At 36.9% G+C, this 13,193-nt stretch overlaps 1 protein-coding gene across 1 annotated transcript; it reads right to left on the bottom strand.

Annotated features, from left to right (window-relative positions):
- Positions 1 to 984: 984 nt before the first annotated feature.
- Positions 985 to 13,124, bottom strand: LOC131547792 (muscle, skeletal receptor tyrosine protein kinase-like). The gene is made up of 10 exons (XM_058788465.1): positions 12,890 to 13,124; positions 10,422 to 10,685; positions 7,954 to 8,117; positions 7,418 to 7,441; positions 6,990 to 7,078; positions 5,995 to 6,154; positions 5,646 to 5,832; positions 4,416 to 4,610; positions 3,400 to 3,548; positions 985 to 3,078 (listed from the first exon to the last, which is right to left on the bottom strand). The coding sequence occupies exons 1-10, from the start codon at positions 13,015 to 13,017 to the stop codon at positions 2,393 to 2,395; spliced, it is 2,046 nt and encodes a 681-aa protein (XP_058644448.1). The 5' UTR covers positions 13,018 to 13,124; the 3' UTR covers positions 985 to 2,392.
- Positions 13,125 to 13,193: the final 69 nt, after the last annotated feature.

Here is a 13,193-nt window from a genome sequence, read left to right on the forward strand (position 1 = left end):
TCTCCTTTATGAACAGAATTAAAAAAAAATAATAATAATAATGTAAAATAAAATAAAAATAAAATAAAATCATTTTAAATAAAAATATTTGGGAGTGAAACTTTTTATTTTATTTTATTATTTTTTTTTTTTTCCCTTAATGACTGAACAGAATAATGAAATTTGTTCTATTTCTCCCTTATGAAATCCATTATCCTAACCAATTTCAATAGGGCTTTTTGTATTAAGAAAGACTCAGCTTTTTTTTTAAGTGTCTTGTGGGGTGATCAGGAATTTGATGTTTTTCTCCAAGTTACATCACAAGGGTCAGAGAGAGTGTAGGGTTTGAATAGAAATCACTGAGGCCCAAATTCACCCGCTCGGTTGTGTTGTGGCCTCTCCGTCTTCCAAACGTGCTGGCAGGAGCCACGGCTCGTGAATCCATTCGTCACTTGTTTTTCCTGGCCTACTACTATTGCGATGTCTGTGGTTTTGTCTCTCTTACTCCTTGAGGTTTCTATAACAGTTAAAAACTCGTGGCAAAGACAATGTATTTCTAGGATTATCAGATGTGACCCGAAATTCTGAGATGATGAATTAAATGCTGGAATAGAGAAACAGTCCCACACACGGTGAAAGTAAATCCTTCACCATCTCTCTTCATTAAATGCCAGCATGATTTAATACTGTCTCAGCGAGTTCCTGTTTTGAATGCTTAGAGCAAAAACCAGCTCAAATGCAGAGAAAAGTAGTGTCATAAATCAGGCTCCATGAGGTCATTTTAGTTCCTGTGATGTAATACTGCCCCCTGCCTGGTACCTGAAGCAAACCACAATTTTAAACTGAAAAACGAGTGTCCTGTAGACTATTAGTTTCTTAATACGCTCCTTATATTACCACATTTAATCATACTTCATATGGACACTTATATACCATGAATGTTGCTTTCTGCATTTGTGGATTGGTGTATTTATTTATGAACATATTTTCAAGACAACAACAAGAGAAATGTAATAAATAGTTTTATTTCAAGCAAGTCATATACAACATCGATTCATATAGCTAATGGAACCAATATATTAACATAGTGGGTGTAAAATTGTCTAATAATACAATAATAACATAATAATAACACTAAAAAAGGTCATGCTATGTGTGTATAATAACAAATTCCCAAAGCATTTTTTTTTTTTTTTTTTTTTGAGATTTTAGCTAAATACCTATCAGAAGTTCGGACATGCTGAACTGAATTGAACTGAAAATGAAATGGGTGAGATGTACCAGATGAAGTGAAGTGTTAAGTACACATGGACACTCCTATAGTGCTGTTTATAAAGTATCCCAGAATGCACAATGATGTATAGAGATTTCAGTGTAAAGGGGTGACTACTTCATTTTCATAGGTTTTATTGTTTGTTGTCTTGTGTATATGGGACCATCAAACAGATAAATTATTAAAAGTTGATTTTAAGCAGATGTCTTTGTCTCAGTTTATGATAAAATGCATATAATTCATACAAGTTCATTTTTAATGAATTATGAGACATGATCTTAAGAAATTGTTCAAAAATATTTTACATACACTTCTCTACGAAATTTTCTGATACATTGTTTCACTCACAAGTATAACTGAGAACACACAAAGAAAAATAGTATCTTGGAATATCAATGAATGAGAAATGAACAAAACTATTTAGTTACAACATAAAATAAAGTGATGATGTGCCACTTTGGAATAAGCTAATCTATTTAAATGTTTTCAATTTAAATTAAACAATGACAATGTTTTTCAGCTTGAAGCACTATAGCATGTTCTTGAATGAACTTTTTCAAAGAATGTTAATAACAGATGCATAGTACTCTCAGATTTTTACTCAAAATAGATCCAAAAGAGATGAAAAGTACAAATATCAGGCATATATACTGTATGTCTCTGCTTGCAGAGATTTCAGTCTAGATTATTGCAGTGACTGCACTCCATCCACCTTATTACTAGATGTTAACCTTCATTATTGGTGATCCTGTTAATATGAATCACCTCAAACCTTGACTAGCACTCATCTGATGTCTGCCACACATCACTGAAAGAAAACAATTGGGATCCTTTGGACAGATGCAAGCAAACTCATCTTCAAAGAGTTTGAGGGATCAGTATTCCTTAAGGTGTGAGAGCCTTTTCAATCATTTCAGGCTTCTTACACATTCCTCAATGTTCCTCTGGGTTCTTGAGTATTTGTGGGCACTTAAAGGTTTGTCAGGACTCTGTCATGTCTCCTCTGGGTTGTCTGCAGTTCTTGTGGATACCTTAAAATGTTTTATCCTTCATCAAGATCCCTCAGGGCTCTTTGGGATACTAATGAGTTCCTTAAAGATTGGAGCTTTTCGGTTCTTTGAATTGCATCTTTAGAGATCCTCAAGAAAGGCCAGGTTGGAGCATCTGGTCATGCATTCTTTCCAGGATGCGGTGAATGCTGGCGAAACTAGGCCGGTCAGTGGGATGAGTGCTCCAACACAAACGCATGAGGTTATACAGCTCCTGTGGGCAGTTTTCTGGACAGGCGAGCACATTTCCATCCCTTACATAGTAGATGACCTCCTCGTGGGCCATGCCGTAGTATGGCTGCATGCCATATGAGAAGATTTCCCATAATACCACACCATAAGCCCACACATCTGACTCGCTGGTGTAGCGGTTGTAGAAGATAGATTCGGGTGGCATCCAGCGAATCGGGATGGCATCATTTTCACCGGCTTTGTAATAATCTGCTGCATAGATATTGCGTGAGAGACCAAAATCCGCAATTTTCACAACCAGGTTTTCGGCAACCAAACAGTTGCGGGTAGCTAGGTCACGGTGCACAAACTTGCGTTCCGACAAGTACGCCATTCCTGCCGCCACCTGCTTGGAAATGGAGAGCTGCTCCAGGCAGCTGAGGGGTGGGTAACGTTCAGGTTCTGACACGAGACTGCTGCATGTCAAGGTATCCCGACTTAGACTGGGCTGCTGGGTTGGAGAGCGCCGTCGCAGGAATTCATTCAAGTCCCCATAGGCCATGTATTCAAACATGAGACACATGGGCTTCCCCACCGCACAGACTCCTGCATGACAGATACACAAACGACAGGCTTAGTTACACTTCCAACAGTTGATACCTAACCAAAAATATCCTTCTGTTATTCTAACACTGGGTCGAGGCATTGAATCTGGTTCCGGAATGCCACAGAGGGGACTGATCCGGGTTACACACTGGGTCAACTCTGAAATGGATAAGTCAAGCTATTTTAAGGCTTTTTCAGTTGTGTGGTACCCTTGAGGATAGGACATAAGTGTAATAGGAAGCAGATGTGGTTCATTTTAGGAAAGTCCTCAAGCAGATGTATGGTGCAAGCCTTTGAAGGCGTACAGTTGATATACATTACCCAGGAGACGGACAATGTTGGGGTGATCAAACTCAGCCATGAGTGCAGCTTCTCTTTGAAAGTCGTTCTGCATATCAGCTGAAGCTTCCTCCTTCAACATCTTCACTGCCACCATGGTGAACGGCTCCATCGGCAAAAGACCAGGGGCTCTAAAGAACAGCAGGCACATTGAGAATCACATTGCAGTAATTTGCTGATCCTGCTGAGGGATTTGTAGAAATACAAACCTGGAACATCAATCATTTTATGAGTTTCTATCCTGCGTTCGAAGTAATGTAGTAGGCATAGTAGTCTAACTTTCTTAACTGAGAAATTACTTTCTTGGCCTGGAGTAATAGGCCATCTTCACTGATCTCAAACCAGCTTTCTCTGTCACAAATTGACAAACAGGACATAAAGCCTTTCAAAATAGTTTAAATGGTGATGCCAAACTTTGGAAACAGAACCACAATGGCACTAACTCAAGAACCAGCTTCGAATACCATTAAGATTGCACTTCCTGTGCTGAAGGCTCCTGTGTGTTCCTGGAGAAGTAAACACTTTTCTAATGGGTGTCTATAAATAACCACCTCAGCAGGGCTCGCTCGCACGATAGTGTCTACAGGGAAGTTTCATATTGAAACACATCACATGTTTACTAGACCTATCCAAGATCCTATTTCAGGAGACAGCCATATGGTGTATACATTTTACCCACTGCTGTACTTCCCAGGGGTCTCTATATGTCTGATATCAGGACTATTTGGTCTGTACACGTCAAACCTTTGCATGCTGATTCATGGTTTATGTTGTCTCAGATCTAACTGGTGAGTCAGTAGTGAGTTTCTGAGAGTTCAGTCACTGTCCTTAAAACTGGGTTCACTTACTCGTTCACATACTATGAAAGTTCACTCTGACAAAACCCTACAAAATAAATCATGTGATGGACTGTCCGTATAAACACTGACAGTGGCAAACAAGGACAGACATTAGCACCAATGGTGTTACATTTGCTTGTAACATTTGGTAGCTCTCACCTTGCCTGAAACACCCTACCGAAGGCCCCCTCTCCAATATCACGGACATATTCAATGTTGTTGCGTGGATATTCGAGACTGAGGAGCTTAGAGTTGAGAAGGAGAGGCAGTCGTTGGTACATGGGGTTGGGATGAAGTCTGTCCAGCAGGAGCTCTGAGGGGAGGGTGGTCAGCGTAGGCGTCTCCAGCACCCTACTGAATATAGAAGCACAACATTGTTGTTTAGATGCATTTAGCTAATAATTTAAATAAGGCAACCTTCAAAGCAACTTCAAGTACATATTTAGTGAGGTTTCTCAAGAGCAAGGGCATTCAATTCTCCAGGAGACCCACCTTCCTGCAGAGTTTCGCTAACCAAGATGTCCAGGATTACTTGGACATTACAGACAAGTATGTTGGAGCAGCATTGATGGGATATGGGATATCCAACCCTGCTCCTAAAGGGCTACATTCCTGCAGATTTCAATTCCAGTCTTGCTCCAATAAATCTTTGTTTTCAAATAATCCTGAACACCTTGATTTCAGGTGTGTTTGCTTAGGGTTGGAGCTAAACTGTGCAGGATGGTATCCCACCAGGAGCAGGGTTGGCTATCCCTGCTCTAGAGTAATTTCAATTGTGTGTCCTGCTAGGGATAGATTTAAGATTTGGACTATTGTTTAATAGGAATGTTGTTTCAGGACCAACAACAGATGTTGATACCAATGCCCTCCCTACTTGGTACATTTTGTTACATCAAATATGCCCAATCCTGTTCCTGAAGTCTTTACTTTCTGCTATTCAACTGCAACCCTGATCAAGCAAAGCTATACCAGCTAATTAAGATCGTCAGGAGCACTTCACAAGTACAGATAGTTGTTTTGGTGCAGGGTTGGAAATGTACTCTACAGGCACCCCTGTCCTACATCAGTCCTCATGGACCACACTTCCTAAAGCAGGGTTCCTCAAATCCAGTCCTGGAGTGCCAATGCCCTGCAGAGTTTAGCTCCAACCCTGATTAAACACAACTGAGCAAGCTAACCAAGGTCTTCAGGATCACTAGGAAATCACAGGTAGGTAAGCTTGATCAGGGTTTGAGCTAAACTCTGCAGGGCATCGGCCCTCCAGGACTGGATCTGAGGAAACCTATTCTACAGATTTGAGCCATCAACTTTTCCCAGTACAGGTAATTGTATTGAGAGACTATATGAGTCTAAATGACTATAAATGAGACTTTTCAGTCCATTATTCACCTTTTCCTCTTTTGCCACATTTTCTTTCGCCTGTGGCACATGAGGATGAGTATGGTAAAAAAGGCTGCCCCAGCGAAGCCAGAAATGATGAAGATGATAACGCTCATTGAGTAGGCTGTAGACACAGGAGGAGGTGGGTAAATCTGGACCGGTTTTGTAATGGAGGGTGCAGTCTTCACACTCATAACTGAAGAAAAGAAAAATAAATTTAAGCCTGGACCAGAATTTGTTTTATATTTCAGAGTTAGCTGACAATCTACCATTAGCTACCCTAGTCAAAAATATTTTTGAATTTTCTCAGCGTTGTTGTAGTTTATCTTATTTATTGGTGAGATATATATTTATATACCTTCTCCACATTTGGGCACCAGACAGTACTCCCAGCGCACGTTAGGGTTTGTGGTGTAGCACCATGGCCTGTCACTCTCTCCGCCTGGGTTACGACAGTAGTTTTCTGCATTTCGCAACTCAGGAATCACATCTACAGAGAGTCTGTGCTGATGGGGATCCTGAGTGGGATAAAAACAGAGCGGTCAACCAAGAAACTCAAACCTCTGTGGCTAAATTCAATAGTCCCATTATCCCTAATATTTCCAGCACTGCCAGGTTGAAACTCACCGCATGCATTAAACCTTTCCACACTGTTTTGAAAAGAGACAAAATCTTCTCCATTCAAAACTTCATTTCAAAGGAAACCCCTGGAATTATGTATTTTGACCCTCCATTGTTTTTGCTGTAAAAAAACATTTGTTTCCTGTGTACATATCTTCTGAAGGTCACTGAGCGTATGCCAACGTGCAGCATTCCGTTTGTTTAAGGGTAGGTTATAGTTTGAGGATAGTGACATGAAAAAAAGTGCATTTGATTATAGCCACAGGGGGAAATTATAGCATGTTAAAATTAATATTTATTACTATTATGTGCAATTCTAACCCTTTTCCCAATACTTAGCAATGTTGGTCAAATCCTCCTCCAGAGCATCTTGGCATATGCCAAAAGCATATTTTTGTCAAATCTATTGTTTATTAGCTATTATTGTCGTACATGACTGCATTAACCATTGTCGAAGACTAGACAGGCTGCATTACCTGTAACAATAATCTGAAGCTAAAAAAATAGCTACTTGTCTATCTACTAGCTAACATTATTTTCCCTGCCCATGCGGCCTAGATGACATCATCATTGGTGAATAGGAGATAGAACTAGTTATTTCAAGATTGTGAAGATTAAACTTTCTTCTTCTTCAAAAAAAAAAAAAAAATGAATTAAATAATTGCACAAAATAAGAGTATAGGAAAATGTATTTGTCAATTTTGTTATGCTAACTTTAAAACAAACATTTACCTGCTGGTTCCATCGCTGACAGGGAATGGAAGATGCTGTCATGTTGTGAGTTCCTTGGTAAAATCTTCCTTTGTCATTGTAACATGTTGCTAAAGAATATATAAACTGTAAATGGTCAAATATACAGACATTTGTGCTTTTATAAATAATTATTGCAGTTTAATGCTGGAGTCCAAAGATCTGTTAGTAAACATGCATCAGTTTTTTATTTAAAATAATGTAATAATTAATGATAATTATTATTTTTATTAAACAAATCAAATTAGCAATTATTACATGATTTATTATTATTATTAGTAGTAGTAGTAGTAGTAGTATTGTTATTAAAAAGCAGTTTACATGCAAGTGTAAATAAAAATAAATCTCTATATCTCTCCAGCTTTTACACCCCACCACATGTGAAAAAAAAAATTCAAATTCTCACTTACTTGTAACTTGGCCTTTATTGAGATCTGTATAACACACACAAAAAAAGTGTGTTTTTAATTGAAATATTCATTTTACTCATTATGTTTAGTTATTTTTGTGTCATGCAGGTTTCTAGAATATACACACAACATAATTGTCACTCTCCTGCAGTCTATAATTACTATTTCTTTGCTGTTTCTCACTAAATTTTGCCAATCCATGAACAGCTTGCAAACATGGCATGGAAAAATTTAGATGGGAAGATTTACTCAGCTGTCCAACCTCCCCAATTTCCTTGCATGCTTTGGCTATAAACCACGCTAATCTTGTCCGTCTACAGGTCTGCTGTCCTCACATTCCTCACAAGGCATTTCACATAAACAAATAAAATGTAGAGCATTGTTCTGCCAAGAATCATACGTGGCGTTTTTACCACTAACACCCATTGTTTTCATGGGACGGATGCTTTATGAACATCACTGACAATCAGCCCCAAAATATCACAGGATTTTCAGAACTAAAAATGTGCATTTATATAATAGTGTGTCACACTTACCGACGTAAGGAACTGCTGTGCATGAGGATGGGTCTGCTTGTTGACTGGGTAGAGAGGTGCATTCTGGGAGAGTGATGCTATGTGGGAACCCTCGATGAGATCTTTCCTCAGCAGAGCGCCACTCCTTATAACAGTACAGCTCTTTCACTGCCAGACAGTGCTCCCTGTGACACAACAGCACAGTGTATGTAGAAATATATATACATATATATATATATATAGCATGGGTGGTTTAGTGGTTAAAGCTTAAGGCTGGCATTTGAAAACTTGCCGCTTTCTGGGCCGACCACCATTGTTTTCTCAAGCTTGATAAGCAAACCTCAAGTTGCTCCACTACTGTGACTTGCTTTGGATAAAAGCATCTACTAAATGACTACTTACTAAATAGCACTATGGGTCTTTTTTTGTATGTGGTGCCGTTTCTGTGCTTGAGGAAAATCATGTCATAAAGTAGACTACATTTGATTAATTTTATTTTATTTTCAAATTAAAATGATTATTTTTAAATGATTTAATTATTGAAAATATAATAATTAAATTAAATATAATACAAATATGTATATGCACAATATAATATAAATACACCTGTTTCTTTTGGGGCCCAGTAGTGCATAACACAACGAAATCGCAACATGTTTCCATTGTGTTATGCTAATTTCATTGTGTTGCGAATTGTTTCCTTTGTGTTGTGCTAATTTTGTTGTGTTGCGGTTTGTTTCTGTTGTGTTGCAGCTTGTTTCCGTTGTGTTGTGCTAATTTCATTGTGTTGTGCTAATTTTGCTGTGTTGTGGCTTGTTTACATTGCGTTGTGCAATTTTTTTGTATTGCGACTTGTTTCCGCTGTGTTGTGCTAATTTTGTTGTGTTGCGGTTTGTTTCTGGTGTGTGTTTGTTGTGTTGCGGCTTGTTTCTGTTGTGTAGTTTTAATTTCACTGTGTTGTGTTAATTTTGTTGTGTTGCGGCTTTTTTCCGTTTTTTTGTGCTAATCTTGTTTCCGTTGTATTGTTCTAATTTCATTGTGTTGTGCTAATTTTGTTGTGTTGTGGCTCGTTTACATTGTGTTGTGCTAATTTTGTTGTGTTGCGACTTGTTTCTGTTGTGTTGTGCTAATTTTGTTGTGTTGCGACTTGTTTCTGTTGTGTTTTGCTAATTTTGTTGTGTTGCGACTTGTTTCTGTTGTGTTATGCTAATTTTGTTGTGTTGCGAGTTGTTTCTGTTGTGTTATGCTAATTTTGTGTTATGCTAATTTTGTGTTATGCTAATTTTGTTGTGTTGCGCTTGTTTCTGTTGTGTTATGCTAATTTTGTGTTATGCTAATTTTGTTGTGTTGCGACTTGTTTCTGTTGTGTTGTGCTAATTTTGTTGTGTTGCGACTTGTTTCCGCTGTGTTGTGCTAATTTTGTTGTGTTGCGGTTTGTTTCTGGTGTGTGTTTGTTGTGTTGCGGCTTGTTTCTGTTGTGTAGTTTTAATTTCACTGTGTTGTGTTAATTTTGTTGTGTTGCGGCTTTTTTCCGTTTTTGTGCTAATCTTGTTTCCGTTGTATTGTTCTAATTTCATTGTGTTGTGCTAATTTTGTTGTGTTGTGGCTCGTTTACATTGTGTTGTGCTAATTTTGTTGTGTTGCGGCTTGTTTCCGTTGTATTGTTCTAATTTCATTGTGTTGTGCTAATTTTGTTGTGTTGACTTGTTTCTGTTGTGTTTTGCTAATTTTGTTGTGTTGCGACTTGTTTCTGTTGTGTTATGCTAATTTTGTTGTGTTGCGAGTTGTTTCTGTTGTGTTATGCTAATTTTGTTGTGTTGCGGCTTGTTTCTGTTGTGTTATGCTAATTTTGTGTTATGCTAATTTTGTTGTGTTGCGACTTGTTTCTGTTGTGTTATGCTAATTCCGTTGTGTTGCGGCTTGTTTCCGTTGTGTTGTGCTAATTTTGTTGTGTTGTGACTTGTTTTTGTTGTTTTGTGCTAATTTGTTTGTGTTGTGACTTAAAATGTGACTTAATTGAATGAATTTAAAAAATATTTTAAAAGTATATAAATGTCCTATGCATTTTTATTTTTATTTTTTTATTTTTTTTTTTTTGCAGAAACTGCTAGATAACCACTGGTGGCAAAGCTGAAATTTCTTTTTTTCTTTTTTTTTTTTTTTTCGTTTTAGTTTTTAATTAAAAATCAGTTACATTCCAAATGTTATTATGGGTGACATACAGAATAAAAGCTAAAGGTCAGCCATTTATCAAAACACAGAATCTATTACTAATTTATCTAGTTGCCATTATGTGAACAGGTTCATGTTTCACAGCTCACCAGTGCTTTTTCCTTTACGGTAAAGATATGCTTTTTACTGATGCAATGTTAGGAAATCTGATCCAGGCAACAAATAATGACTCATAGCCTATATGTTTCTTTGGCTTCTTCTGGTTTACTGTATATTTTCTGGTTATACTCTGCATGGTATCAGCTCATTTGCATTACCTGCAGACGGGTTTGGGTGCTGGTCCGAGTCCAGATGGGTTGCAGTCCTGAAAGGTGGCGTGACAGAGCAGTGACCTGGCGGCGGGCCTGCAGAATGAGCTCACCCCGTCCAGTTCCCCCCATGCGCTCTGGGCCAGGTACTCCTGTGCATCCTCCGGGTTCGGAAGAGAGTAGTTGAAAAACACCAGCGCATCCCGACGGAGCTCGTTCCAACACACGTCACCTCTGTATGTGCTGCAATAGCCAGCGCTGCCTTTGTACAGTCTAAATCAGATAAAACATCACAATGCACCATTAAACTCAACACATGTTATGTGGTTGCATAGGCGTTCTGGGTGGCTGCTATAGGCTGTTTTTTTATGTATGTTCTGGGTGCCGTTAAATGGTACAAGTCAACTCTTTTAAAAATAAGTGCACTTGATTGTAGTGAATGTGTACTTGTACTGTAATTCAGTGTTATTTTAGTATCATGTATATACTAGCATATACATATGTGTGTGTGTGTGTGTGTGTGTGTGCGTGTGTGTGTGTGTGTGTGTGAGTGTGTGTGTGTGTTTTAATAATCTTTTGTCATGCTTTAAAGAAATACACTTATTTTTACTTATTTTGAATTTTGAAAGTAAATCACATGTAAAGTGCTTATATTATAATTATAATTATAATATTATATTTAAAGTTAATATAATTTAAATGTATTTAATTGCAACTTAATCATTACAAATGTGTATTTCCAAATATATTTAGATACTAAGTTTCAATAGAAATCGCATTAAAACATATTTTATTTTGAAATTACACATAAATGTGTTTAAGTGGATAAAAAGCCTTTCTAAATCAGCTAATTGCATTTAATATAAATGTAAACTATTATACATTTTAATTTAATTGCAAAAAACATGTAATTAGCTGTCCGAAAACTTTACATTTAGTTCACACTTAAGAATATTATTTTGAAGTATATTATTACCATCTTAAAGCTTGCTTAAGTGAAAAGAGCACATTTAAATATTTTGGCTCCAATATATGTCTTGGCTCCCTCCTTCAATTTACATTTTTTACTCATTTAATTGTATGCCAGATAAAACTCTTAAGTCTGATGGTTTTGAAACATAACAGCTTTCATTAAGAAATAATGACAAACTGTGTTTATGAGATTTTGTGTTTATGAGTTTGTAAGTTGTCAAAGAGTAACTTTGCCCTCCATCATTGACTTCTACTAAAAAGAATGGTTCAGTTATATAAAGATGTCCCTTCAAGGCTTTTGTACATGACTGTCTCATGACTGCGTGCTGACTCATGTACACACTGCACAACTGACAGGAATAAAGTGCAGTTCTCACAATTACTTCATTCTGTGTAACTTTGCTCTAATTGCATCCAGATGCTGAATCTGAACTGTCGGATAATAGCTTGGTTTATTTAAGTTCATGTGTAACGTAGACCATATGGCACGTCTGGTTTGATGGCGGGAGTGTACTGTGTTATCCAGCACATGTGTATGTTTGCATTTATCATTTCAATCAACAGAGACACACTGACTCAATTTGAGCAGCTCTTTCCAGTGAAACAGCTCCATGAAATGCACGCTCTTGAAAAAACTGACTGGACTGACTTCATGAGCAGTCAGCTTGAGTCATGCAATGCAATTAGATACCTTTCTTGATATATATATATATATATATATATATATATATATATATATATATATATATATTATGCAGGTTTCTTATCAATTATATTTTCATAGCTCTCAGTCTAAAGACTATGTGAATATTAAGTGACGAGACCTAGTAACATGAATGACTATCAACACTGAATCATAGTGTGGTGAATCTCACAAAAAAACATTTCATTACAATATAAATTAATTAATTATATATTAATTAATTAATTAATTATAAATAATATTTTCCATGTAAAAAATGTTTTACACATTATTTACATTATAAGACCATTCAACACACCCCGACCCAATATTTAATATGTATGTACCATTCATAGGTTTTTAGTTTCTGAAGTCTCTTCTGCTCACCAAGACTGCGTTTGTTTGATCAAAAGTACAGTAAAAACAGTAATATTATATATATTTCATTTTTGATCATTGTAATGCATCAATTTCTTTCAAAATAAAATAAAATAAAATAATCACTAACACTGACAATTAAAAACAAAAAAATCACACCCTAAAACGTTTTTTTTTTTAAGACAATTACACATACCCTCTACTCTATTTATTTTAAATAATGCATCTGTGTAAATAATGCATTTTCTATCTGTTTTTTTTTCTTTTTCTTTTTTTCTTTTTATTAAATGTGTTTAACAATCATGCAAATAATGCCTTAATAATGCCAAAGTTCTTAACAGATTTTGTGAGATTTACCCATGTAAAACCCTATAGAGAAAATACGGCCACAAGGTCATACTGCATGTTAAAGTACCACTTAATAGGATGTAAATTACATTCTTACCTCCATTCTATGGGAAAGTTACAGGATCCAGAGTTCACCACCAGAAACAGACCCAAGAAGAGAGAAGAGCACAAATAATATCTGCTTAATGTCAGAGAGCAACACATCCACGTTGCAGGCCTGAGCATGTTTCTGTTACGTAGTGTTTGTGTGAATGAGATGAGGACACACAGAAAGCATGGGGGTCTTTCTGCAGATACAGCAGGTGTGAAGTTTAACAGCCCTCCTGATTTTAATGTGACAGGACTCAAGAACCTACTTCACAGAAGCAAACAGTTTACTGACTTGAGGTCTTTTTTTTAGA

This window comes from Onychostoma macrolepis, chromosome 10 (assembly GCF_012432095.1).
Source record: "Onychostoma macrolepis isolate SWU-2019 chromosome 10, ASM1243209v1, whole genome shotgun sequence".
In the NCBI taxonomy this organism is placed as follows: Eukaryota; Metazoa; Chordata; class Actinopteri; order Cypriniformes; family Cyprinidae; genus Onychostoma; species Onychostoma macrolepis.

What these genes read in the sequence shown, in the direction of transcription:
- LOC131547792 (XM_058788465.1), bottom strand. Translation starts at nt 13,017, where the DNA reads ATGCTCAGGCCTGCAACGTGGATGTGTTGCTCTCTGACATTAAGCAGA. An exon ending in GTCAGCGATGGAACCAGCAG is followed by an intron (nt 6,155 to 6,989) that starts GTAAATGTTTGT and finishes TATCCCACTCAG; the next exon opens with GATCCCCATCAGCACAGACT. An exon ending in GGTAGGGTGTTTCAGGCAAG is followed by an intron (nt 3,549 to 4,415) that starts GTGAGAGCTACC and finishes GCTGTTCTTTAG; the next exon opens with AGCCCCTGGTCTTTTGCCGA.